General features: G+C 57.9%; 2 protein-coding genes across 3 annotated transcripts in view; one reads left to right on the forward strand and one right to left on the reverse strand.

Annotated features, from left to right (window-relative positions):
• SLC38A8 (solute carrier family 38 member 8) overlaps positions 1-3019 on the forward strand; it is a 21808-nt gene extending 18789 nt beyond the window's left edge. For both annotated transcript variants that reach the window (XM_006762246.2, XM_015562988.1), the window contains 3 exons: positions 83-276; positions 1446-1497; positions 2827-3019. In XM_006762246.2, the coding sequence (XP_006762309.1) occupies positions 83-276; positions 1446-1497; positions 2827-2920 (340 nt within the window). In that variant the 3' untranslated portion in view covers positions 2921-3019. The remainder of the gene's footprint in view (positions 1-82; positions 277-1445; positions 1498-2826) is intronic.
• A 5648-nt stretch (positions 3020-8667) lies between these two features.
• The window catches only part of NECAB2 (N-terminal EF-hand calcium binding protein 2), a 33212-nt gene continuing 19628 nt past the window's right edge, over positions 8668-22251 (reverse strand). Inside the window, exons 6-15 of the mRNA XM_015562989.1 lie at positions 19295-19431; positions 16700-16818; positions 16517-16596; positions 13502-13555; positions 12810-12922; positions 11228-11356; positions 10261-10338; positions 9692-9783; positions 9504-9570; positions 8668-9107 (exon numbers count right to left, since the gene is read on the reverse strand). Coding sequence (XP_015418475.1) covers positions 9053-9107; positions 9504-9570; positions 9692-9783; positions 10261-10338; positions 11228-11356; positions 12810-12922; positions 13502-13555; positions 16517-16596; positions 16700-16818; positions 19295-19431 — 924 coding nt within the window. The 3' untranslated portion in view covers positions 8668-9052. The remainder of the gene's footprint in view (positions 9108-9503; positions 9571-9691; positions 9784-10260; positions 10339-11227; positions 11357-12809; positions 12923-13501; positions 13556-16516; positions 16597-16699; positions 16819-19294; positions 19432-22251) is intronic.

A 22251-nucleotide genomic window follows, 5' to 3' on the forward strand; every position in this document is an offset into this window, starting at 1 on the left:
CGGGGCCTCTAGGGCGAGAAGGCAGGCAGGTGAGAGGGCTGGAGCCCGGAGCCGTGTGTGCCTGTGCTGGCGTGGCCTCCAGGTCGGTGCTGCAGGATTTCTGGAGGAGGAGCTGTTGCCAGGAGTGTGGGCCCACGGCCCTGGCCAACCCCTCGGGGCTGCTGACCGTCCTGTGGGTCACCGTGACGCTCGCCATGGCCCTGTTCCTGCCGGACCTCAGCGAGATCATCGGCATCATCGGTGGCATCAGTTCCTTCTTCATCTTCATCTTCCCAGGTGAGGTGCCGCTTCCCGGGCCTCCTGCCTGCTTGTTGTCTACCTGCTCCCCCCCCCACCCCCCCCCAGACAGGATGGTTCCCAGCCCTGTTTCCAGGCCAGGCGTGGGCTGGCGGCTTTATAGACCTTCCCTCATTAAACAGCTCTGTGCCCTCGACACTCCCAACCTCCTGACAGGGGCTCCGTTACTCCCACTGCAGATGGGGACCGAGGCCTCGGGCCTCCCGGTGGCATGGCGAGCGTGTAGCAGGCCCAAGTCCACCTCCCACAGCTGCCGCTCACCGCAGGACTTTTATTTCTTAAAAATGTTTTCAATTACATGACATTCATAAGGTTCAAAGGCACCCACGCAATCTTTGTCCCACCTTATCCCCCAACCTGGAAGGCACAGTTTCTGATAATTGCTTAGGAAACCTTCCTAGTGTTAGTGAAATGTCCTGAGGGTGAACGTGGAGGCCAAGGCCTCCGGGCCACGCTGGCATCACCTTAAAGCCCTTCTGCCCACAAGGAGCCCTGGAGGTGCTGCGGTCTCAGGGCGGAAGCCCAGCCCGCGCTGCCCAGCTCTGGGAAGCGCTTTCAGATGACAGTGCAGTGGCCAGGGCGCCCCCTTGGCCTCCTGGTCCAGCTGCTGCCGCAGTCATGCTCATTTGGGGTCTGAAAGATACACGCGTCGGCCTCGGTGCCCATGACCTGGTGGTGCTATTAGCTCCAGCTATTTCTCATGCTGGGAAGGCCTGGCGGGGACAGGTTTGGGATGGGGACATGCCATGGAGCTTTAGGCAGAGCTGCCTGGCTTCAAATCCCAGCAGAATTGTTGAAAACAAGAAAAGAAAAAGGAGAGAAAGGAAGGAAAAGCTGCCAGTTGCTGAACTCACCCCAGGTGTCGGCCCAAGGGTGGCCCGAGGATCTCACAGAGACCCGGGCACGCAGCTGTGCGGCAGTGTCATCTGGGAAACGAGGCTCAGGGGCCCAGGGTTCGGGCAGATGTTGAGCTGGGACGCACAGCAGGCCTCAGCCACTGCCCTGTGCCCCTCGCCCCGAACAGGGTGAGCCGGGGGCCTTGAGCAACGGTTTAGCTGGCCTCTCGGGTCCCTGCCGGGTGTTGGCTGAGCTCTCAGGGCTGCTTTAGGCTCCATAATGAAGAGCCGGGGACCCCGTCTCCTTTGCAGGTCTGTGCCTCATCTGTGCCATCGGCACCGAGCCCGTAGGACCGCGAGCCAAGTAAGTGTCTCCCCGTGAGGGTGCAATGGGGGCATTGGAAGGGGCCTGAGTGAGGAGCATGTGAGTGCTGCAGGGAGACCCATCGTCTTGCAGATGAGAAAACTGTTAGCCATGGGGGTGTCGGGCCGTGTGCGCACAGGCAGAGGGAGTCTGAGCCAGGACTCGAACCCAGGCCAGCAGCACATGGCCTGTTATCTTTCCCTTCGGCTCTGAGGGTTATGGTGTGTGGCTGGAGCTTCATGTGGACTCGGGGTCTTCCTGACAGAGACCCTTGGTCACATTCACAGGTTCCAGGTAGATGTGAATTTGGGGACCACCACTCAGCCCAGTGCAGACGCGCACAAGTCAGAGCAGCCATGGCCTTGGGTCCCACCTGCAGGCCGGGCTCTGTCTCCCACGCCCCAAGCTTGGCTCCCAAAGCTTAGGCTTGGCTTGTCTCCTTCTGGGTGGGGAAGGGTTTTTCTGGATGTGCCTACACCTGCCTGGGCTTAGGGCTGGCCGATGGTCTGTGGCCCCTGCACAGCCCTTTGAAGTCCTGCTGCTTTTGTTTTGTGCCTCAGTCCCAGCACACAATAGTTTAGTGATGGGCTTTCGCCATGTTTTTAATTCTGGAACTGCTTTAGGGCCTTCCGACCCATCAGAGCTGCTCTGAGAGCGCTGTCCCCGTCACCATCACCTCGCTCTCCCGCTCCGATGGGTGGATGTTTATGGCACCAAATGGCCGTTCTGAGACGCTGCTTGACTAGAGATGGTCTTTCCATGACAACGGGTCCTTGTGGCCTTTGTTAATGGGGCCGGAAATATCTCTGGCGGCCCTGCCATTGTGTGAGATCTTATTATCGCCGTTCTCATCTCACTCACTGTTGCGCTGTCTCTTTTGGTTACATTATGAAGCTCGAGATGTGGCCTTGGTGGCAGCCGGTTCTAGCCACCTCTGCCTCCTGCATGCTCATCCCCTCGCCACTGTTCTGATCCTGTGTGACAGGGCTTTCTTCGTCTCCCTTATTTTGGGGACTTTGCCCCTCCCACCCCAAATGGAACAGGGGTGGACAGGGAGTTTGAGACTAGGGTCTCCCTCCTCCCATTTCTTGGGCTTTGATAAGTTGAACAGGATTGAGGTTATGAGATGGCAGGTGGCGGTTTTTTAATTGCCTCGGTTCTTTCTCTCCTGTTGTTTCAGAAACCCATCCCTACAGGTAGGGAGGGATATCCTTTTTTCCCCAAATTGATGACTCTACTGGGCTTCAAATAATGTTTCTCTGTGTGCGTGGCTTGTCTGCGCCAAACTCCCGGGACGTGCGTGCTGACGTGGCTTTGTTGACTTGGCAGGTGCTGCTTGGAGGTCTGGGGAGTAGTGTCCGTGCTCATCGGCACCTTCATCTTTGGGCAGAGCACGGTGGCAGCCCTCTTGGAGCTCCTATGAGGGGCGGCCACCCTGGCAGGCGGGGGGCTTCCCTGGGCCACCCTGGTCCCCGCATGAGACCAATGTAACCCCATCATAAAGATGCTGGAGAAACTGGTACCCCTGCCTTCTCAGGTGCTCACTGGGGCTTCTGCCTGTCCGAGGGTCTCTGGTGAGATGGTGAGGGGGGTGCTTGTCTCCGGGGGCTGCCCTAACAAGTGACCACAGGCTGGAGGCTTGAATCAGCAGGCATTTATTCTCTCCTAGTCCAGAGGCCAAGGTGTGGGCAGGGCCAAGCTCCCTCTGAAGGCTCCAGGGGGGCATCCTTCCTGCCTCTTCCAGCTCCGGGGGGTTGCCGGCAGTCCTTGGCTTGTAGACGCATCTCTCTCTCTCTCTCTGCTTTCCTCTCTGCATGGCCTTCTTCCCTCTGTGTCTGTGTCCAAATTTCCCTCCTCTTATAAGGATGCTGTCATGGGATTAGGGCCATCCTAATTCATCTGAAGTTACTTAATTATGGTCTGCAAAGATTCTGTTTCCAAATAAGGTCACATTCACAGGTTCCAGGGATAGGACTTAATATTTCTGGGGTACACAATTCAATTCAGGGGGCTGAGGCCCAGACAGCCCTGCTCTGGGGCACCAGGATCAAAGACATGGGGTGAGGGTAGCACACAGAGAGCCCCAAAAGGGATTTCCAGTGGCATCCACTGGATGTGGAGGTGGACTCAGGCCGGTCCTCGGCCAGGGCACAGGGAATGTGGGAGATGCCCACGGCGGTGAATGCACAGAACTGGCCACACAACCTTGCACCTGGCCCACGCTCCCGTGGGGTATCCTGGGGAGAGCCCCCTTTCCTCCACTGGCTGGACCTGAGGGGCCTACTGGCCAAGCGGACTGTTGCTCCATAGTTCCCTTCCGACCCCAGGCCAGCTCTGCAGGGAGGAGTCACACCTGGGGCTGAAGATGGGGCCCCAGGGCCTGCCCTGGGACAGGGCGGGGAGGAGATGGGGGGGTGGTGTCCAGCGGCTCCCCCAGGCGCTGACCCTGCACAGGCCCAGCATGTTGCTGGGTTCAGGCCACGCCTCCCCCTCGGACGTCTGACAGAAGCCAGCATGGCGGGGCTGACGGCCCAGGACACCACCGCAGGGTAGGTTCTCTGTGTCGTGCAATGTGCATGTGACCATGAGAGGGTGGTGGTGACAGAACCGTTTTTTGTGTTTTTCCAGCTTGTCTACCTGCATTAATTTTTTTGAGATATAATTCACATACCAAAATATTCACCCTTTTGAAGTGTAGAATTCAGTGGGTGTTAATTGATGCACAGAGTCGTGTAGCCATCACTGATGTCTAATTCCAACCCATCACCCCTAAGAAACCCTGCACCATCTGCAGCCACTCCCCCCCCCCGGCCCCCCAGCCCAAGTCCCTGGTAACCACAAATCTGCTCTCCATGGATTTTGTCTGGCCGCCTCATGCAATGGACTTGTGCCCTATCTGGCCGTTGTGTTTGGCTTCTTTGACTTAGCATAACGTTTTCAAACCTGTCCATTTCACAGGTGAGGCAACTGAGGCTTGGAACAGTCAAGGCTGCCTGTCCTGAAGGTACAGAGTTAGAGTCGGGACCAGTTTGGGGTTAAATTCCCTCATCCGTTTCCTTTCCACTTCACACTCCTCCTCGAGGGGCCAAGGGGGTGGGGACTGCTGTGCCTGACCCCATGGGCAGGGGTGGACCCTCCGCCCTCCTCCACTCTGGCTGCTGGTGGAGACTCTGACGCAGGGAGGGGGACACAGGACCCTGTGCCCATACCCCCTCGCCCCGCCACAGCCGGTGTTCATGGGCCATGGTGTCCTCCCGGACAAAGACACGTGTCAGGGCAGAATTGCTTAAAGGAGCAGTTCTCCTCCCAGTGCTGGCAGTGAGAATAGTCAGTCGCTTACTGGTTGTACCCTGCGTGCTTCCTAAAATTGCCTCAGTGCTGGCCACACGGCTAGGGCTGTGCTGGGGCCACTCACAGTCACAGAGAACAAAGCAGGATGGGGTAAGGGCTGTGCCAGTGTATGAACTGGCTGTGGAGTTGGACTACTACATTTTAAACATTTGTTATCTCAAGATTTGGGAGTTTACAAACCTAAGGATCAGTTTCTCCACCAGCAAAATGGAACAGGCTTATTGTATATGATGCACTGTGGGCTTACTGTGAGGATTAACCCTTTGTGGTCCAATTTTATTTTTGGAATTCAAACAGTCTGGTCCAAATTAATTGACGGATTGAATATTGAACCGGTTTGCGGTGTCGGCCTCAGCCTTGACGTTGGACCTGCTCCTGGCGCCTGGTCTGTCAAATCAGCCTCCACGTTGGGCTGAAAAGGATTAAAGGTGATTCTGTATCTACAGCAGCTAACGGGGAAGCCAAACAATAGTTTTATTTCAGAAAAACCTAGTTGACATTGGCAAATAAACACATTTGCAGCCAAGGGAAAAGGGGAAACATGCAGACACTAAGTTCACCCAGGAGCAGGAAAGCACATCAGGAAGGAAGTGGCCTGACATTAAATGCTACAAAGAGATGAGGTGATGCTGTTTAAGGGGCGACAAACATCACCACTGGGGACAATCATTTCTCCTCCTGTGACAGGTGCAGATGTGACCCTCAGAGGATTGAGCCTCAAATCAGCCATCATAATGCAAAGAAACGCACACAGAGATGTCGGATGTCGGACCCAGGACAGGAAGGTATGTGCTCTCCTGTGGACTGTCCTGCTCAATACGAAGTGGTGCCCTCAAGTTTCCAACAGCCGCCAGGGGAAGGAAGGGCTGAGCGGGCATCCTTGGGCTTCACGCATGGGCTCTGAGCCTAAGAGCTGAGCTGCCCGCCTGCACGCCCCTTTCCAGGCCTGTCCCCCTCTTCTTAGATGGGCATCCTCCCGCAGTCCCGGGTGAGCAGCCCCCCTTCCCTTCTTCCTTCCGGAACCTCGGTTGCAGTCCTCTTCATTCTCCTCTGACACCTGCCCAGGATGGCCACGAGGGGAGCTGGGATTTGCCCGCAAAGCCCATGGCACAGAGCCTGGCCTGTCACAAGTTCCTGGTCAGTGGTCACAGCGGTGCTTGAGTGGAGAGACCTCCATGTCTCAAAACGAATGTGCACGTGGCCGAGGGGCGTTTTGTAGTCTAGGTGCCTCGTTCTCTCGGAACGGCATGGGCTGCAGGGGCTCCGAGGCTCCTGGGAAGCACCCTCCCCCTGGCCCAGGTGCCCCAGGTAACTGCACAGGGACGCAGCCCGGGGTGCCCACCTCCCACTCAGGATTGCCCCGTGCCCCCCGAGGAAGGTCAGGGGTTTGACCTGGACGTGGGGAGGGTGCGGAGCGGCCACTGGATGCAGGTGGTAAACTTCTCTGTTTGGGCAGGTGAGTTGATTGGGATTTTTTCTGTTGAGATGAGATTCGTGTAACATGGAATTAACCGCTTTAGTGTACCATGCCGTGGCATTTAGTACATTCACAATGTTGTGTAAACACCACCTGTGTCCAGTTCCAAAACAGTTCCACCATCCCAAAGCCATGTGCCCATTAGCAGTCACGCCTGCTTCCTCTTCCCCCAGCCCCTGCACCCGAGCGTCTGCTTCTATCGGTTTAAGTCTTCCAGACATTTTGTATGAATGGGGTCATACATCTGTGGTCATTGTGTCCGGTCCCTTTCACTTAGAATAATGTTTCCAAAGCTCATCTGTGTTGCAGCGTGTCAGAGCTTCCTTCCTCTTCGTGGCTGAGTAACAGTCCATGGTGCGGATCGAGCACGTTCCGTTTCTCCTCCTGCAGTTGTAGGCATGCGGGCGGCTTCCACCTTTTGGCTGTTGGGAGCAGTGCTGCCAGGAACATTTGTGCACATTTGCTTTAATGCGTCTTTTCAATTACCTTGGGTACCGTCCACACAGACATATGCAGGAGTGGATCTGCTGGGTCATATGGTAATGGTCTTTAACGGTTTGAGGAAGCTGATTGGGATTTTAATGTTCTCATCAGGAGCTGTTTCTCCCCACATATCTGTGTTGTGTGGTGCAGGGGTGAGGATATCTGGTTGGGGACAGATAGCTCTGGGTTTGGATATAAGTGACCCACCTGCTGTGTGACCTCTGTGAGTGACTTGCCCTCTCTGTCTCCACTTCCTCACCTGCTGATCATAGGATGCCGTAGGCAGCGCTGAGGGAGTCACTGCCTCCCAAGCGCCTCACTCCGTAGTGTAAATTAAGTGGGAGCTCTCATACCTTTTAGGGTTGAAATTTGTTCTCTTCAGAGCCCGTTTCCACCCACTCGGAATCGAGGAGGCTCTAAGTTGCTTGTGGGCTGCAATCAGCAGAAATGCTACAATGTGGGGAGAGCTCGGGCAGGCGGTGTGATGTGTGGAAGTGGAGCAAGCCCAGCTGGCAGTGTTTCTCAGCTGCACCCCGAAGAGCCTCAGCCCCCTGTGAATAGTACTTTTTAAATAGCTGAGCCGATTGGAACAGTCCCAGCTTCTGAGTGAGGTGGGCTGGGGCAGCTGTTATGCCTGCCGATGCCGCCAGCAGGGCCCAGTGCAGTGGCCTTCTCACAAGCCAGGCAGTTCCTTATCATCACAGGGGTCTTCTCCCCACTTCACAGATGAGGACGAGAGGCTGTGAGGGGCTGGTTGCCAGGGAAGTTGGCTCCGAAATGCACCGCTGGGACCCGAATTTGCATTTCACTCTTCCCACAAGCCCGTATTGTGCTTTGTGTTACTGCTATTGAGTGAGCCGTGGGCATCAAACCTTATGAGGTGGCAGGGGCGTCAAGGTCCCAGGCAGCCGGAGGAGGCAGCGTGGGCAGGGACCTCGCCCAGTGTGATGGCTTTAATCACAGCACGTTTCACAGGCTGGCTGCTCCAGGCTGGAGCAGGAGGCAGGAAGACGCACATCCGTGGTCCCGCCTCCCCAGGGCTCTCACTGGGCCCAGCTCTCCGCTACCAGGTTAAGGCCTGTCTCCCCCCTCCTCCTCCCCAGCCTCTGCTGCTCTTAGTGTTGGTCCCCAACCTGCCCGCTCTCCATTCTGCCTCCTCTGTGCCCTGAGATTGTGTATGACGTCTTTCCTGATACCCAGGACAGGGAACTAGAAGCAGGGATGTCACAAAGGTTCCAGAATAGGACTTAACTGTTATCTCACGTCCAGGGCCTTGGTCTCCTGTCTTGTTGGAAGAGCTGATGGACAGGTGTGCCCGATTAACTGTGCCTGAGGTCTGGCCTTTGTGCCCAGCTCCTGGGAGGTGACCTCTGGGACCTTGTGCCAGCAGCCCAACCTTCAGGGGGGCTGGACCCAATGAACTCCCATCACTGAGGCTCCGTGAGCGTCCCTGGTTGGCAATACTCTGTAAAACTCTGTCGCCCGTTAGTGAGGGAGGAAGTCGCTTTCTATACCTGCCACTGGGAGGACGTAAGTGTGGGCTCTGCGCCTGGTGTCTCTCGGACCTGTCCCTGGCGCTTCCCTTTGCTGCCGTCATCTGTGACCGTGGTCTCATGGCTTCGATGAGTTCAGTCCTAATGAACGGCTGACACTGGGGATGGTCTGAGGTCCCTGAACTTGGTGCCGGGCACAGACCTATTTGTCAAAATAGGGTTAGTGCCTCTATTGTGCAGATAAGAAAACGGAGGCTCAGGGTGACTTGGTCCAGGTGTCATGGCTCATGAGGGCCCCATGCACCCCAGTGGCTTCACTCCTCCAGCTGCTATCAACTAGGAAACAGGAAGTAGAAACACAGCACGTGACGGTTCCCAACGGGAGTTTATTTTGTGCTTATCCCAGCGGCGGCTGTTTCCTAGTATGGCACTGGCTACGTGGGCTCTACTGCCGTGTGCAGACTTGGCACAGGCCTAGGTTGGGCACTACAGGGTGTCGACTCCGACCAGGTAGAGGAATGTAGACCAGGAGTGGAAGAGACGGAGGGCGAGGGGTGGCCTGCGAGGAGTGAGGCCAGAGAAGGCCGGTGCAGTGGGGGATGTGAGGATGCGGGGGGAGGGGGTTCGCCTTCACTTCGAACAGTGGGAAAATACATTCTTGTTTGAAAGAATATGGAAAAGACCGCTCATATACCAAAGTTTCTAGAAAAGAGGGGGCGACCTTTATAAGAAGAGAGGGAGGGTGCCAGGCTCATCCGCAGGGTGTTGGGGAGCAGGTCAGTCTCGGCCCACCGTGCACCAGGCAGCTAGTGAGGGGCAAGGAGAGACACGTTAAGCAGGGAAGGTTGTTGGGGACCTGTAGCCCCTTCCCCGTGTCCCATGGGGCCTGCAGTGAAGCGCAGGAGAGCAGCGCCGGCAAGCACGTCCCTCCTTCCCCCGGGCCCACTCTGGGTGCTGGGCGGACTAGGTTGTGAATCACAGGCCTGTGGAGGGGATGTCAGTGGGGCTGTGAAGGTGGGGGGGGGGTGCCTGCCCTGGCCTGGGGGGCTCATGCCGGGACTCTGGCACAAACCCCAACACACGGGCTCTGGGCCCACCTCCCTAGTGACCGCGGCCTCTGGGCTTGGCTGAGGCCCTGTCCTGTGGCCTCTCCTGTTGTTCCAAGGTTGTAGGGCCAACTTGTGTCTCTGCCCTGCCCTCACCTCTCGGACCCTCTGCACACCTGGCACTGATGTTGAGCACCCATGTGTGGACTGTAATTCCGGGCAGAATAGGGTCATTGGAAGATTTGGGCCTTGCCCTTTCTTAACTCAGCCCTCGGTGCCTGGCGGAGGCTGCTGCTCCTGTGGGCACCCCCAGTGCCATCCCAGGCCTCCCCCCACCCCTCTACCTGGCACCGAGATCCTGGAGAGGGCCTCCGGCTGGCTCAGCGTGTCCACCTTGATGTGCCGGAACGCCTTGCACACGGAGCTCTGCAGGTGCCTGTAACCCACAGGGCACTGGTGAGCCCTTGAGGCTGGGGCTGAAGCACCTGATGTGGGCTTAGCCGTGGGGTTTAGCCTCATGTGAAGATAAGGTGAGGCCCCAGGAAGGCAGATCTGTGGGGCCCTAGAGAGTGAGGGGCAGGTTTGGGGCAGAAGAGCCTGTTTCTTGCCTCAGTGAGCATCCTTAATGAGTAGCTTTCCTGGGTTTTTATCCCTTGGGGCAGCAGTTTTCAAACAGGAGAGGCCTTGGCCTCAGATCCCAGGGCCAGGGACCTGCATTCAGGACCCAGCTGAGCGGATCACACCCCACACTGAGAAGTGCTGCCTCCCACTGGCTCCAGGGAGCACGAAGCCCATGAGGCCAGCGTTCTGGGTGGTGGGTGCTGCTGGAACTGGGCTCACCTTACCCTCCCCGCTGCACTGTCTGGGGCAAGGAAAGGGGCTGGGGCTGGCGTTAGTGGACCTGCGTGCTTACCTCTTCCACTCCTCCTCTGTCTCCCAGAACTCGTAGACCACGAAGGTGAAGCCGTCCGACAGCCTCCCAGCGGCGATGCTGCAAGGGGAGGGGTGAGGTTGGAGGCAGGATTAGCCCGGGCTGCCTCCTCTGGAACTCGGTTCCCTCATCCCTGTCCCCCACCACTGCCCTCAAAGAGCCTGGGCAAGACGCCCCCAGAGCCAGGCTACGGGGTACCCTGAGAGCCTGGCAGAAGCTGGGCACCCAGTCTGTCACCCACCAAGGCCATGAGCCACAGTGCTGCTGCCTTTCCGACGGGAACCCAGAGCCTGCGGGCCAGCCCGTCCCACCACCAGGGCAAGGCCCGGCCCCAGACAGCAGCCAATTCATGTTGTTGAGTGAATTATAACGAAATATTTTAAAGGCTGAATATTCACTTTCTCCTGTAATGTTCACCTTCATTTAATCCTTAACCCCCCCCCTCCCCCCCGTGAGTCAGAATTGGTCAACTGAGGCTGGGGCAGGCCCAGGTCACTCCCGCATTACCTCTGTGAGGGCAGCAGCCCACTCACCTTGATTTAAACAGGACTGGGGGTGCTTCCCAGAATGTGGCAGAGCTGGGGGCACTGAGGGCCGACCACCACGATTACATCAGCGCTAGCACCGCCCTCTGGCCTCCCGCCTGCCCCCAGCTGCTTCTCTTTCCCACGCTCAGCAGAACAGAAGCCCGCAGCCCAGGAGGAGAGCTGCCATGGTGGCGGCTGCTGTATAATTACAGGCAATCCCAGGTTCGCCACCAGGACAGACGCAGGGAGGGAAACGAGGCCGCTAATAGTATCATTAGTTCATTAGGCTCCAGCTAAAATTACAGGTGCCTCCGGGCTTGTAATTTGATGAGAGCATGGGGGGCCGGGGCTGCGTGCCGCCCACTGATCAGATGTAGCCGTGGCCTTTCGCCAGATCCAGAAAGCGCCGCTTACGGGCCTGCCTTTGCGACAGATGAAGGTCATCGGAGCAGCTTGGTGCGTCTAAGTCTGTAGCTGCAGCAGAATGAGGCCCTGATTGGGTTTTGGGGGTGGGGAGGGGTGTCTCTGGATGGGCAGGAAGACACAGCAGGCTGGCACGGGGTACAGAGTGTGAAGCCCTACTGCGTGCTGCCTGTGTACAGAGGAGGGGCAGCCAGGCCCCTCTCTGCTCCACCCCACCCAGCCCTGGGCCCTTCGACCCCTGCCGTGAGCACACCGCTACTGTGGCTTTCGGTGCCATCTGCATGCCCACCGCTCCCAGCCCGCCTCTCCCAGGATCTCCACACTCCTATGCGGCATCTCGAATTTAATGTGACTCCCCCACACCAGCACGCCTGACCTCCCTGACTCCTCTAGGTCATCACACGACACCAACCTCTATCGAGTTTCTGAAGGCAGACAATCTCAGGTTCCACCTTGTCTCCTCTCCACACCCCCTCACTGTTCTCCACGACAGCTCCCCGCTCTGACCATGTCGCACCAAGGCCATGCCCCTTCCTGGGTGACCGCAGGGCCTCTCCCTGCCCCTCTGCACACCAGAGACCAGCCCGTGTCTCACCCCTGCTGGCACATCTCCAATACGGTCCACTGTACTCCAGGTGAGCAGTGCGGGAGTGGGTCCTGCCCGCCACCCCCGGCCCTCGCCCTGTCACCTTGTCCAGACAGACCTGCTTGTTCTCAAACTCGGCACCCTCGCTGCCTCCCAGGCAGTGGCACCCGCTGGTTCCGGCCCACACTGTCCTCCTCAGACCCTGCTGGGCCGAATGCTTCGGACGCAGGCCTCCGTGCACACACAGCCTCTCCCCTCCCCAAAGCCCCTTCCTGGCCTCCACAGCACCATCACCCTTCAGAACCATCCCTTGTCCTGTGCCCTCTCCCGCCACCTGGACCGCATGTTCAGTAAGAGCAGCGCCTGAGTCACGCTGCACCCTAGCTGCCCCCCAGGGAGAGGGTGAGGCACGTGCCCTCAGGGTGCAGAAGGCAAACTGGACAGGGAGGGTCGGGCAGAGATTGGCACAGAGGCCACAGCTACTTCCCGGGCACAGGTGGGTGGGTCTGGGACAGGAGAGGGCCCAGCGACTTGTGCCAGCGGCCCTCTGGGACCACCCCCAGTGAGGGTGAGGGCTGTCGTCTTTTGTGGCCCAATCTGACGTGGCCATGGCCACGGCCACCTGGTTCAGCTCCGCAGAGAAGCAATGCCGGCCTCGGCAAGAGGGACCAGAGGGTGAGGTCCTGAGGGGCAGCCACATGGTAAGAGGAGCAGCTGACATTACGCAGCTCCGACTGCTCACCAGACGCTGACCTAAGCCCTTCCCATTCCTCATTCCATTTACACCTCAACCACCACAGGGACTGGGTCCAGTCTGTGCTCCCACTCTACAGATGAGGAAGCTGAGGCCGGGAGATGCAGTCACTCGCTACGTTTGCACAGCGGGGAAGAGCCTCAGCTAGGACTTGACCCGCTCTCCTAACCGCCCTGCGGGGCCTTCCTCGGGGTGTGGGAAGGTCCTGCCCTGCCCTCCACCCCGCCCGCAGCTTACTCACTGGAAGCAGCTCCTGGCCCCAGCGGTGCCCCGCAGGTACTGTCGCAGCGAGTCCAGGAACTCGCTGAGCTGCTCAGGACAAACGGCCATCTCCTGCCGGACCAGCTGCAGATGCTGTGGGGTGCAGGGTGCAGGGTGAGTGAGCTTCCTCCGGCTCCCTGACAGGTCTCTCCCCGCAGGACCCCAGCCTCCCACACCTCCCTCCTGAGGACAGGACAGTTGGGTCAAAATAAAACAAAACCCCATGCACACATGCCCTCCATTCCTACACATGAACACTGGCTGTAACAGAACAAGAATAAAGAGCCAAATGCAGGTAGCAGTCCCACAAATGCTGAAAAACAGGGTGTGAAGAGGCTCTACACAGGGGCAGGGCTGCCAGCAAGGCTTCCAGGCCTGAGACACAACAAATCAGTGTCCAGCAACATTCATTTCCAATCACGTCAGTGTTTTGGTGTCACTGTCCTGTTGGTCACTTGGTTCCAGGCCAATCTTTTTTTACCAAAGCCCTGGTATCTCCAAGAACACCTGTGGAAGGGGAGGGTGACCAAGTGCTGGGGCCACATCTCCCCACACATGCTCCCTGGGGATGGGGTGGCAGGGCCATTGAGCCACCTGTATTCTGAGTCCTGGGTTCAGGCAGGGATGGGGCCACAGGAGGGGAAGGGAGGCCTCAGGGGAGGGGGTCCTCACCATGTTAGTGCCGTCTTCATCTGAGAGGCGCTGCTGCAGGTCAAACCAGAGGGTCTGAAACAACAAACCATAGAGTGATGCTGGAGACAAAGGCCACCTCCATCGGGGAGGCCTCCAGGACCTCCACAGTTATACCAGAGTACCCAGGGCCACCGCAGAGCTCCAGCCCCTCCACACCAAGGTCCCAGGGGCTCGAGTCCCCAGGCTAGTGGGAGCTCCCAGGGGCCAGGCCTCACCAGACAGGGCTCACTCTACCCTCCATGCACAGTGCTGGCTCAGAGGGGACCCAGGAAGCCAGGCTGGGAGGCCAGCCACAGGAAGTGGTGGAGATTCCTCCTGGCCCTGGCATCTGGGGGCACTGGGAGTCACGGAGACCAAGCAGATTACTGCAGAAGCCATCGAGACTCCATTTTTCCGGTAACCACGCAGGTTGCTGTGTAAGAGAACGTGAGCTGGCAACAGCCCTGAGATTCCCCATCAACTTACAAATCGCCCCCAATCTCAACCCCTGAGGCCCCGTGAATCTAATGGCCTAAATGGGGTCTGTTTTCACTGGCCTCCCGCAGGCCCTGGGCTAAATGCTTTACAAACACACCTTATTTACCTCGCGGACTCCCTGCCCCACTGTACGCTCCAGGGGAGCAGGAACCCGTGCGTGCTGTTCACGGCCACAAGCTAGGGCCCGAGCAGGGCCAGGACGCGGTGTCACTACTGAGCAGAGGCCCGGGCTCCAGAGGCCACACAGCTGGGTAGGTGCTGAGCCTGGGTTTGAACTGGGGGCCTCTCTCCTCCTGACACAGAATCCGGGTTCTCCTCCCTTTAACGTGGGCGCCCCAATAAACCCACCTGTGTGCCTATCCCTAGCCCCCTCCCCGGAGGACAGCCTGTGTCTCTGGTGTGATCCTACGCCGGGTCTTTCCTCTCTCAGAGCGCGCGCGCGCCCCTCACTGGTTTTTAAGGGAACAGACTGGCCCATGTGTTGGCCTGTGACTGGGCAGGTACCACCTTGCAGCCCTTCATCACTGAACAAGGGGCCCCGCTGCTCATTTTGCAGGAGGCCCTGCACATCACACCACGGGTCCCCGAGCGGGTGCTGACTTCCCGGGGCCCGCGGGGTAACCTGCTCAGTGGGCAGCCAAGGTGCGTCCGCGGGGGCTCATCTACTCCCATGGCTTTACAGCCCAGTAAGGGGCTCCGGGAGGGCGGGGCTGTGGCTTTTCCGGGCGGCAGGGCCACAGGAGGAGGGGAGGGGAGGGTGGGGGGTCAGTGGCTCCCACGGCTGCCCCACCCTCTCCCAGACTGTGCCCCGCTCCACCCTCCAGGCCCAGGCAGAACCCGGGTGGCTCAGTGGGTCCACAGAGGGCGGGGCCCGGAGGCGGCCCTGGATTGGCCCCTACCCGGGGCCTGGGCCAATCAGAGGCCGGCGAGCAGGCCCCGCCCCGTCTCCAGGACGCCCAGGTGCTCAGCGGTTACCAGCCTGGCCCTGCCTGTTGTTAAGGCGACCAGGGCGCTAAAAATAAACTTCAAAGAGCCTCCCTCTCGGGTGCCTGAGGGGTTGTTATGACAACCGGGCCACCGGGTCCACCGAACCGCTGGCTCCCACCCAGCACCCAGCTCTAAGAGGGGGGATCCCACCCAGGCCTCAGCCCTGCAGGCAGGGTTGCTGCCACCTCCCTCCAACTCCCGACTCCCACCTAGGCCTCCCTCTGCCCCCACGGATACTTCAGAACCAACCCCCAAACCCATCAAAGTACCTTTTTTTTTTTTTGCCCTTTTGCAAAAGATGTAAGAAATTCAGAAAAGTCAGAGAAATGTAAAATTGCTGCAACCCGGGGCTCTGAGATCACTGGTTTAGTAGAGATGGGTGTGGTGTGCACATCTCTATAGTATAGTTTTTAGCACCAGCACGACTAATCATAATTGCTAGCATCGCTAATGTTAAGTGCCAGCTTCACGCAGGCTCTGTGCTAAGTCATTAAAGACATCATGATCTTTACTCCCCAGGACACCCCTGTGCTATGCTGATGTCCTTCTCTATTGTTAGCGGGGAAACTTGAGTCTCAGAGAGGGTAGGTCACTGGGCCCAGGTCGCACGGCTGTTAAGTGGTGTGGCCAGGCTTCACACAGGGCAGTGTGACATCTGAGTCTGCAGGGAAACCTGAAGGCAACCTGTTTTCCTTCTTCCAAGAAACGGTCAGTGTTACGGGCTGCACTGCGCCTTCCCCAAATCGAAGGACCGATCCCCAGCACCTCAGAATGTGACTACATGTGGAGGCAGGGTCACCACAGAGGCCTTTAAGTAAAAATGGGGTCACAGGGGTGGACCCTAACCCAGAATGACTGGTGTCCTTATGAGAGGAGGAGACTAGGACATCAAGGAACACAGAGGGGACACCATGTGTCTTCTGAGGGGAAGACAGCCGTCTGCACGCCAAGGAGAGCGGCCTCAGCAGAAAGCAGCCCTGCCCACCCCTGATCTCAGACTTCAAGCCTCGAGCTGTGAGAGAATAAATGTTAAGCAACAGCCTGTGTACGGTACACGATGGTGGCAGCCCCGGGAAACAGGTGCAGCACGTTGTGAGTACCTACTGAGTCATGAACTGGTCTCTGGACACACGGTTCTGTAAGGCCGAGTCACTTCCTAGTATCTGTGGACGTGCCATATCATCTTGGAAAGCTCACATGCTGCTGGCCAGACGTTCATCTCTCCTGGGCCGTCACCATCCCTCAGGCCCTTACAGCTCCTCGAAGCTCTGTCCCCTCCACCCATGGTGCTGGTGACTACTGTCTGCTCCTGCAATGCCCCTCCTGTGCCCGCCACCCTCACAGCTTCTCCTCCCCCCAGGCCTCTCTCCCTGAGCCTGCGCACTGGGCACGGCTCTGGGGTCTGTCCATATCTCAGTCTGGTGATGCCTTTCCAAGGCTCCCTGACTTCTGTCCCACACTCTCAGCCTAACCCAGCCCTCCCTGGGGTCTGGGCAATGGAGGGACGGAGGTGGGGGCCAGCGACCTTACCTTGCTCTCCAGCCGTCCTATCAGCTCTGCCAAACGGCTGATCTGGGCTTCCAGGCCCTCCTCCTTGGGGTCCGAGGTGACTGGGGAAGAGGAAGAGACACCAATGTTGGGCAGGGGCAGGCTGGGGAGGGGGCTCCCAGGACCCCACCCCATGCCCCTGGCCGGGCCACCACCTGCTCTCACCAGAAGGCACGCTCCTCTCTCGTTCTGTGGCCATGAGCTTGTGGCTGGGGCCGCAGGGGGCACTGGGGCTTCCATACCAGGTCTGCACCACGCCAGGGCCGGGCTTGCCGTGGTTCTGGCTGCAGTGCGAGTGGGAGAAACACACGGTGAGGGAGGCCGAAGGGCCCTGACCACTAACATAAGCACCCACCGTGGGCTGAAATGTGCAGCTCGCTCCATGGAGCCGTCCCCGTGAAGTGGGCCTCGCGCCTTTGTTGTAGGAGGAAACGAGTTGGCCAAGACCACGCAGCCCAAGGGACTGAGTCGAGATATGAACTCAACCCCATTCTAAGCCTCAGCCCAGGCCCTATTCCCAGGGGGTTCAGTTCCAGGCCCCGGCCCCACCCAACGGCTCACAGCTCCCACCCCTGCCTGCTTCACTAGGAGCCAATGTGGTGCCGTGTGTGTGTGTGTGTGTGTGTGTGTGGGTGTGTGTGTGTGTGTGTGTGTGTTGGCGGGCAAGGGGAGGGCTGGGTTTGTACTCCCTCTGAAAAGGGGAGCCTTACGACCTGGCTGAGAGCAGGCATATGACAGAACAGGGAAATCTGCGATCCTGGCCTCAGCAGATCCTAGAGAGGGGCCTGCCCGCCTGTCCCCACCCCCACCATGCACACACGTGCCCACACGTGCACAGCCCCCGCACACCCTGACAGGCACACTCAGCTCATCAAGCTCTGTGCCTGGCACAACAGCAGGGACTCGACCAATGCTTGGCAAAGGTCGAACACCCGTGTGCGAAGATGCTGGGAAACTCGCCACAGGCACACAAATACACACTGACACGCGTGTCCACACACAGCACACGCACACTCCCTGTGCATGGCCCCCACACGCCGTCCAGGCTCTTCGGCCTTGGGCTGCCTTGTGTGGGCAGGTCTTTGTGAAGCTGCAAGCTCACAAGCTCCCTGCAGAGGGCAACCTCCCCCTCCATTCCCTCCCCCCCCTTCCCCGCCCCCTGCAGTCCCAGAAGCGAGTCTCTGAGGTCCAATCCTGGCGGCTCTACAACCAGCAGCCAATTAAATGTGGCCCTCGGACCCTGACCGGGCAGCGGGAGTCCCTGGGGTGGCAGGGTTTGAACCAACAGCCTGTGCTGGGAACATGACACCCCCGGGGCTGAGAAACAGGGTGGCTGAAGGGGACTTGCGGCCCGGTGAGCTGAACTAGCTGAGATTTGGGGCAGCCGGAGGTGGGTGTGTGTGTGGAGCAGATGTGTCTCCCAATGAGACGTGTCACCCCTGCCACCGACATTCCAAAGTGAGGTCCCACTGTGGGCCAGACGAGATGGAACTAGCGAAGTGCAGGAAACTGGCTACGAAAATCGTGCAGCCATCTCCTCTGTTCTTAACCAGGGTAAGTGACAAAAAGCGAAGGAAGCCTCAGTGTCAGCGCCCAGAGGTGTGGCCAACTTGGGACCCTCAGAATCACAAGAGCGATCACGAACGCAGAGCTCTGGGCTCACGCCCAGGGATCCCCACCCAGTGGGCCCGGCTGGGGCCCCAGGGCCCTGCATTTCCCATTTCCCAGGGGATCTGGCTGCAGGTGTTCAGAGCAGACACATTTCAGGAACCGTATCATTGAGCAGCTTTGCGAGCACACCTGACTGGGACCCGCCCCCCACCAACCGACTGTAAGACACACTCCAACCCCACACAGCACCCGGCACCCTGCCTCTACCGGGAAACCTGCGGCCGCACGGAAACTCAAGGGTCAGTGATGGCTGGACTTTGTCTATCTGAATGCTTTCATGTCCCCTTTCTGCCGGGCACATCAGCTGTTCTGCAAAGAGCAGGCAAACAGATGTCTCAACTCGGGACAGTAAATGCAAGGACTCATGGCCCAGAACTGGCACTGCCCAGCCAGGAGAACACCCCTTACCTAGGCTAACCGCCTCCAGTGTCCCCAGCAAAGAGGGGGACCCCAGAAGCTTGTCCATGGCTTCAAGGGCATGCAATTAAGGCCTTAAATCACACTGCAGCAACACGTGAGACCATCGCTCCACTTCCCTTTCGATCCTCTGAGAAAGGGCTTGGTGCCACCCTGACCCCAGGCCGTGGACGGGGTCCCAGCCTCTGACAAGGCGGGAGCCGGCCTCAGGGTCCCAGCGGACAGCAGGTGCCACTGTCCAGTGACTCTGTTTATGGCACGTGATGCTTGTTTCCAATTATGGGAACCACATACAGTTTCCAAAATTTACCTCCAATTTTCAACAGTAAGTCAGGCAATAGCATAGTCTTGGGCAAAGAATAACGTGAGTGGTGAGGGGACGTGGTAGAATGGATGAGAGTCTGGGAAACAGCCGTAACTGTATGTGCTGTATGTATGTACTTCACGCACACCGGGCGTTCTTCAGCATATATGCCATTCGGTCCTCACAGCACTAAGGAGGAGGGTATATAACTGTCCCCATTTTACAGTCGTGGAATGGAGGCCCAGAGAGGTACAGCAGCTTGCCCAAGGTCACCCAGCGCTCAAGTACACGAATAGCCCTACCCCAAGTTGCAAGTTGGTACGCGCAAGGAATACCCCCATGTGACCCTGCAAGGGCCCTGGACGCACCGGATCTGGCTGGTCTGCTCTTCAATGGCCTCCACCGCACTCTCCACGGAGCTCAGCAGCGACTGGATCTGACTGGCCGTCTCCTTCAGGAGGAAGCGGGTCACGAACTGGTCCACATGGCTTCCTCCCTCGTACACCTGTGGCGGGAGAGCAGGGACAGCAAGGGCTGAGGGTGGGGAGGGAGCTGGGGAGTGGGGTCTGGCACGAGTTGCAGGGGCACCTGGGGTCTGTGTGTCTGCCTTACAGTGGGGAGGGGGAAGCCTACTCCACTACTGCCTTCTGCATCTTGGAGGCCATAGAGCTCCTGGATCAAGGCAGGGGGTATGGACGCGGAGGCCAAGGTCTGAGCCCTGGCTTCACCTCTTACTTGCTCTGTGACCTCTAGAGCCATGAGCCATACCAGCAGTCACTGTAGTAGCTATCGTACAAGGTCACGGTGAGGATTAAATGACAGCATGGACTTAAAATGCCCAGCACAGAGCCTCAGCACGTAGCAAGTACTCAATAAACAGCAGCTGCTATGAAAAGAAGATGGTGATATGATGGTGGTGGTGACCATAGTGACAGTGGTGATGGTTGTGATGATAATGGTGACAGTGGTGTGATATGATGGTGGTGGTTATGGTGACAGTGGTGAGGGTGATGGTTGTGATAATGGTGGTGGTGACGATGGTGGCTGTGGTGATGATGATGGTGGTGGTGATGGTGATTAGTGGTGAGCGTGATGGTTATGATGATAATGGTGGTGACAGTGGTGGTTGTGGTGATGATGATGGTGGTGGTGATGGTGATTAGTGGTGAGGGTGATGGTTGTGATGATGATGATGGTGAGGGTGATGGTGGTGGTGATGGTGATTAGCGGATTGTTCCTGATGTTGTCGTTGACAGAGACAAAGCATTAGGGGAGAAGAACTCACAACCTCCTCTCCCCCTTCCTTCTCTAAGAAGGACTTTGCGGGCTCCTGGGCCTGCATACTGCTAAGCAGAGAAATGATAGATGAGAATCAAAAGCACCCAGAGAGCTTAAACTGGCTCCCGAGAGAGGGTGCCCGAGCCCCAGTCTCAGAGGGAGGGCGAGCGGGGAGCCCGGGGGAAGCTGAGGGAGGGAGACCGGCCACAGGAGAGACATCGGGAAAAGGTGGGTGAGGACGGTTTTCTACGAGTTTTGCTCTGAAATGTGAGATGGGATTTCCCCTCCTGCTAAGAGGCTGCAGCAAAGGCCTTTCTCAAGCTTTCTGGAACCAGCTGAGTTTCTTTTGCTGCAAAGGCTTTACAGTGAAGGGTCAGCCGGGCCGCTCAAGGACGATAACAATCAACGTGGCGCTGTGCTGGGAGGCGCTGGTCCCCAAAGCCCGGTGCTCGCTCCCGCGCCTCTGCAGCCTGACCTTCCACAGCCACCTGCCCCGGGGAACCTTGGCACTCTGCCCGGCCTCCGCAAGGCAAGGGCGACCAGGAAGCAAATGAAACCATCCATCACTCTGACTTGGAATTAATTAGCAATAATTGCACAACGGGAAACATGGCTAGAGACAGACGGAGAAATAGAGGCAGGGAGCAGGGGGAGGGTGGGGTGCAGGGAGGCAGAAAGGAGGGGCACGCAGGTGGGGAGGTGTGGGGGTGGACATCCTAGACTCGCCACCAGACCGGGCACACTGGCGAGAGGCCCCGGCAGAGAATGCATTTGTGGCAGAAAGTAGGTGAGCTTCTGGTAGCCCAATGCATTGCAGTGATCGATTATCCTTCCTGGCAGGCAAGTGAACTCACAACCCAGTGATCAATGGGCTCTGGACAAGCGAACAAGAAGACCCGTGGTAGAAAGTGTGAACACAGAGGAAGGCTGCCGGAAGTCATTAAACAGAGAAATGAGCTAAAGCGAGTGGGTTAGAAGCACCCGACCAGGGACTGAGGGCGTGTCTGGTCAGGGATCAGCAAGCGTAACCGGTCAGTTCAATTCCAAAGACAAGTTGTTTTCAAAGGAGGAGAAATGCAGCTTTTACAGATTTCGCCTCCACAACCGATGTCTCAGCTGAGAGGCGGCTCCGTGTTCCGGAGGAAAAGGATCAGGTCCAGGAACTCTGCACCACACGCACAGATCCCTCACGCGCACAGTAACGGGGATCATGCAGAAGTCTGCAGAGCGAGGGAACCTGACCGGATGAGCACCTTTCCTGCAAAGAGCGCCTAGGAGTTTCTCCCAAAGCATCCAGGCTGAATCAGAGAAGAATTCAGCAATAGGAACGTGGAGAGGCGATGATCACCCAAGTGAAGCAATAAGTCACAGAAGTCAGGAGGTAAAAACAGTCATCACTCCTCATTAAATTTTAACTACACTGATTAAGTCAACAAGGAGTGTGAACGTCTGGAAGAACAACGGGAAATTTCAAAGATCTCCCTAATTCCCCAAAAGAGAACAGGAAGTATTGCTGTCAGCCAGGTTTAAAAACAGGAGCAGAGTCCTGGCTGGGTGGCTCAGTTGGAGCACTGTCCTGTGCGCCAAGAGGCTGCGGGTTCCATTAACGGTGAGGCGCACACCTAGCTGGGGGGTTCCATTCCTCATGAGGCACACACCTAGCTGGGGGGTTCCATTCCTCATGAGGCACACACCTAGCTGGGGGGTTCCATTCCTCATGAGGCACACACCTAGCTGGGGGGTTCCATTCCTCATGAGGCACACACCTAGCTGGGGGGTTCCATTCCTCATGAGGCACACACCTAGCTGGGGGGTTCCATTCCTCATGAGGCACACACCTAGCTGGGGGGTTCCATTCCTCATGAGGCACACACCTAGCTGGGGGGTTCCATTCCTCATGAGGCACACACCTAGCTGGGGGGTTCCATTCCTCATGAGGCACACACCTAGCTGGGGGGTTCCATTCCTCATGAGGCACACACCTAGCTGGGGGGTTCCATTCCTCATGAGGCACACACCTAGCTGGGGGGTTCCATTCCTCATGAGG

Source organism: Myotis davidii, unplaced genomic scaffold (assembly GCF_000327345.1).
Source record: "Myotis davidii unplaced genomic scaffold, ASM32734v1 scaffold77, whole genome shotgun sequence".
Lineage (NCBI taxonomy): Eukaryota > Metazoa > Chordata > Mammalia > Chiroptera > Vespertilionidae > Myotis > Myotis davidii.